Genomic DNA, 5,000 nt, shown 5'->3' with positions numbered 1-5,000 from the left:
TAGCATTATAGTCCTCATGCCGTCTCGCCTCTTTTATGACCTCTCACTCATTACAGTATACACTTGGCTGGATCGTGTTCCAGCTACTTTTTTTTCTCCCTCCTGAACTCATACTTTTGGTTAAATTAGATTGTTTAGCAGTCCTGTTCTGCGTTATAACTAGTCTCCTTTGTTATGAAGTAGATTCAGAACACTCCATGAATGTTAGCAATTCTAAAACTTTTTTACCTGATGTCCGAGGCTAAAGTTATTGAAGTTTACAGTTGCAAAATTAGTAATCCTGTATTCAAATGCATTCTTTTTGAATGAAAGAATTCCGCGGATTTGAACTGCTATGAATTGTTAGGTCATTATTTTCACATGAACTGTAGCCATAGCATCTCAGTCAGAACTGCATAGCTACTGGAGCACCACTCTACCCAATAATACGTTCGAAGTAGAAAAAAAAAAAATAAATAAAGACTTTGATGAGAGTTTTATACATTCACCCATAAACCTCGCGGGGGAAGCACGTCATTTGATTTTCGTGTCGTACGTTTCTTTACGAAAATTCATAACTGAAAATATATTGTTCGTGTAATACGGAATGAACAGCCGGCGATCCTCTCTCTCTCTCTCTCTCCTCTCTCTCTCTCTCTCTCTCTCTCTCTCTTTTCTTTGTAGTAATATTCCTTTTTCAGACATTTCATTTTTGGAGATAACTGACTGAGGAGTGCTTTTGCAAAAGCTATGGGAATTTTGAAGAGAGGGACTAAAATGCTAAATAGCAAGCCTGCGTGGGCCAAAATTTGTTTGCTTTTAGTGTCCGGCGTCCTGCTTGTGAGAATGTATTTACCTGCCAGGAGTAATTATGCTTTCCAACATTGCATTTTTCTTAAAAACATGGTGGTATTTCGTGACAGCCCGGTACAATGTTCGGTATATACTGCCTTTTTTTTTTCTTCTTTTTTTAGGATGATCATGCTAACTAGATATGTAGTATACTAAGGAATATTTAAGTATTTTATACACTTGAATCTATTTTGAAAACTTTGTAATTTAATATCTGGGTCAACGTGGATTCTTCAGGATATTCTACGTCGTTAAAAACAGCAAAAAATTTGAAAATGAAAATCGTATTTCATATGCGAGTTGAATCATTATGAATTTAAATAAAATTATATTTCTGAGATAATAATCCTCAGGGTACTTTATTTTTACTTCTGCAATTATTATCATGTAGGTTTTTTATTTTTATTTATTTTTTTTTTTATTGAAGTACATTTTCTATGTAACTAATGGTGAGGAAAATTTGAAGGTAGATGTTTAAGTAAGTAGTTAGAAAATTTAAGCAAAAAAAATTCAGTAGAGAAGGAATTAGATTTCCTTACCTTCTCTCATTTTCAGTGTATTAACTGCCCTCACCTAACATACTACGTTAAAATTTGCCTTTAAGTTTACCCCCTTATTCCTTTTCTTCCAACGCAGGCATCATCCACCCTAAGACGACGTTCCGCCAGCGCCTCTACACCAAAGCCATCAACGACGCCGTCGGGGCGCTCCTGAAGCTTGACCTCAAGTTCATGAAGACGTCGTTCATTGCCAATAGTACCACGCCCATGGACATCAACCCCTCGCCTACCTGTGAGTGTTCCCGTTTTCTGTTTTCGTCACTCGTTTCTCTTGTTTTCTGTTTTGTCTGTGGTCTCAGATATAGGGGGGAGTTAGTTTGTTCCTTTTCGGGTTAGATACTTGTAGTTTAGGTAGCTGTGAAGAATATATATATATATATATATATATATATATATATATATATGTATACATACATATATATATATATATATATATATATATATATATATATATATATATATATATATATATATATTCTGTCTGACGATCTGACGAAAGCTGTGACATGAATGTGTTTTACAGAACTGTAAATGAATATGTATGTGGGAGAACTGTCACAATAAAAAACACAATATTATGTATGTGTATATATATATATATATATATATATATAGTATAAGTATATATATATATATATATACTATATTATATATATTGTGTGTGTGTTGTTTTATTGTGACGGTTCTCCCACATGCTTATTCATTTTACATTTCTGTAAACACATCCTTGTGAGAGCTTTCGTCTGATAGTTTTCACAAAACGTCAAGTTTCACGCGACTTATTTCCTCCAAGCTGGATGAGAGAGAGAGAGAGAGAGAGAGAGAGAGAGAGAGAGAGAGAGAGAGAGAGAGAGAGAGAGACTGGTTGATATATGAAACAACAAGAGACGCAATATGCTAGCTCCATGCATATAGTTTATATATACCTGTCTGGTCTGTTAACTTCTCTGCTTTGCATCGTATCGCATCGTATCGCCCGGGGGAGGAGGAGGAGGAGGAGGAGGAGGAGGAGGAGGCGAGGAGGAAGGAGGAGGAGGAGGAGGAGGAGGATGCCGCCGTCTGAACAGCCGCTCTGAATAATTCAGAGGATTTTGCTGTAATGTTCTCTTCTCCTTGTCTTCTCGAAAAAATGTATAGCTCGAAGAGATTGTCAGACAGTGGGAGTTTGTTTCATGGTGTTTATGCGCGTGTTTGTGTGTATGTGTGTGTTTTTCATGGACTGTATGTCTTATTTTTAGTTTGTTATAACTTTGTAGGTTATTGTGGTACAGTTAACGCTAATCTTGATTATTATTATTATTATTATTAGGTTATTATTATTATTATTATTATTATTATTGGCCAGAATATTAAATAAATATTTTCTATTAGATAACAAAGGTATCAATATCTTCGAAATAAAAGTAATTCATGCTAAATAATTTAAGCTGTGTTTTTCTGTGCGTGTAGTGTATATATATATATATATATATATATATATATATATATATATATATATATATATATATATATATATATATATATATATATATATACAGTATATATATGTATGTATGATTAGTGGTTTATCGTATTAATTATAGGAATAATAGTAGATCTCTCGAATTAGTTCTCGAGAAAACTAAAAAATCCTCGATTTTCATGTCTTCGGTCCATACGGAGATCACTTATCCTCTCCCTTCTCTCGTTAATCTCCTGGAAATAAGGTATCCGTTACTCGTTGTAAGTTCATTGTAAACAAACGCAAAAGTGGCAAGGGAAGATAACAAAGCAACATTTACAGGGAGGGATTACGGACCCTTGTACAGAGATTACCCAAAGGTCGAACTTTTGTGAAGGGAGAATCTGTTTACATTTTGTTCAGGACGCTGCATGAAATTTTGTGAGCGCGCTATGGCAATATCGCATGATTACAGAAGCATAATGGAATGCACGCATGCAAGCAAGCTTACTGAACACACCTGAGCTTGAGAAGCAAGGATGTATAAGTACGTGAGAAAGCAGCATTATATCATTATATAAAGGGCAGTAGACACACAAGCACACGTACACGCACACATCTTGAGCATCAACGTCCAATACATTCACCCAACCTTCCTCGATGCCCTTGGTTTTACCGAAATCAATGCATAGCATTAAGCAACAAATCGCTCTAACTTTTACTTCACTGAAAATAAAAATAACTTTCCCTCCCCACCCCCCACCCCCCAAAAAATATTAAATGGAAAGAAATAACGATGAAAGAATAATGCCCCCCCCCCCCCCACCCCCGGCCCCTTCAATAATGGGAAACTTTTGGAACTCTGAGTTTGTTTGGGTATATTTTAAAAAAAGACCAGTGTACTTCCAGATTCATAGAATTGTCAGGCAGTCAATGGGAAACTTGTCGGACAAAGCACAGGATACACTGCTCTGTCAATTTCCGGTCCCTCAAAAACGTGAATGAATTTTGTCTGAGGAAAAACACCAGAGAGAGAAACAAAAGACAGGATAAATACACTGGAAGTCCAGCAGCGTATATTTCCTAAACACTTTGTTAAGTCGTTTCGTTTTCCTTTGACTCTGATGTGAAAGTCGTGTCGTTATTCTGCAAAATTTTCGTTTTAGACAATTCAGAATTATTTTGGAAGGTAAGGTTTGGGCGATGTCTTTCTGTTTTGCATGGCAGGAAAAAAGTTGTATTCATTTCTAACATTGATGAAAAATGTTTATGTAGTTATTCAAGTATTTTTCGTTTTATTATTCAGCAAAATTTTCGTTTTTGACAATCCAAAGTAATTTTTGGAAGGTAAAGTTTAGGCGATGTCTTTCTGTTTTGCATGGGGGGAAAAAACCTGTATTCATTTCTAACAATGATAAAAATGTTTATGTAGTTATTCAAGTATTATTCGCTGCTTCCCACATCTTTCATTGTCGAGTACATGTTGCCAACAGTGCAGAGTCTCTTACCTTCCAGTTACCATGCGGCAGTTTTGAAAATTTGTTATTGTTGAGATTAGGTTATATACAGACTTTATATGTGAGTAGCGTCCTGTTGTCATCTGTCGTTGTAATTAGAATATACTGTAATGTACAATTTTTTTTTGTATCGAAACTTTTTAGTGTATTTTCGTGCTGATATTTGCTTGTGTTACTTAATTGTTGCAACTGGAAGAGCATGTATATGTATGGATGTGTTGAATACTGACTTATACACACACACACACACACACACACACACAACCTTTGTGTGTAGAAGGAGGTACAGGATGTCTTAAATAGTAAATGCTTGTCTGGATTCCTCGTGAATAACTTCTTGGGTGCATTGAAATGCATTAAGCAGAGAGGAGGCTGAAAGCAATTCAGGCGAATTGAACGAAAGAGCGAAGCGAGCTTTTGCTGTAAAGTGTTCGGATTGGAAGTAATTGAATCTGCAGTTTACATTTTTTTTTATACTTAAAGTTTTTTTTTATTAGTTTCAGTTAAACTTTTGATTTCTCATACATCATGCTTTGTAATTATATGTGTTTTATACTTATTTATTTAATGTATTTTTGGCTATCGTCGACTTTAAAAAAAGTTCTGCTATCAGTATGGTGTTTGTAGCTGTTTGTTTGTTTGACTCTACTA

General features: G+C 35.2%; 1 protein-coding gene across 1 annotated transcript in view; it reads left to right on the top strand.

Annotated features, from left to right (window-relative positions):
• The window catches only part of LOC135204203 (glutamate receptor ionotropic, NMDA 2B-like), a 654,480-nt gene that overhangs the window by 117,535 nt on the left and 531,945 nt on the right, over positions 1-5,000 (top strand). The window contains exon 2 of the mRNA XM_064234292.1: positions 1,468-1,623. Within this exon, the coding sequence (XP_064090362.1) occupies positions 1,468-1,623 (156 nt within the window). The remainder of the gene's footprint in view (positions 1-1,467; positions 1,624-5,000) is intronic.

This window comes from Macrobrachium nipponense, chromosome 44 (genome assembly GCF_015104395.2).
Source record: "Macrobrachium nipponense isolate FS-2020 chromosome 44, ASM1510439v2, whole genome shotgun sequence".
Taxonomy (NCBI): Eukaryota; Metazoa; Arthropoda; class Malacostraca; order Decapoda; family Palaemonidae; genus Macrobrachium; species Macrobrachium nipponense.
Note: the sequence above shows the minus strand (reverse complement) of the source record. Positions and strands in the feature narration are given on the sequence as shown.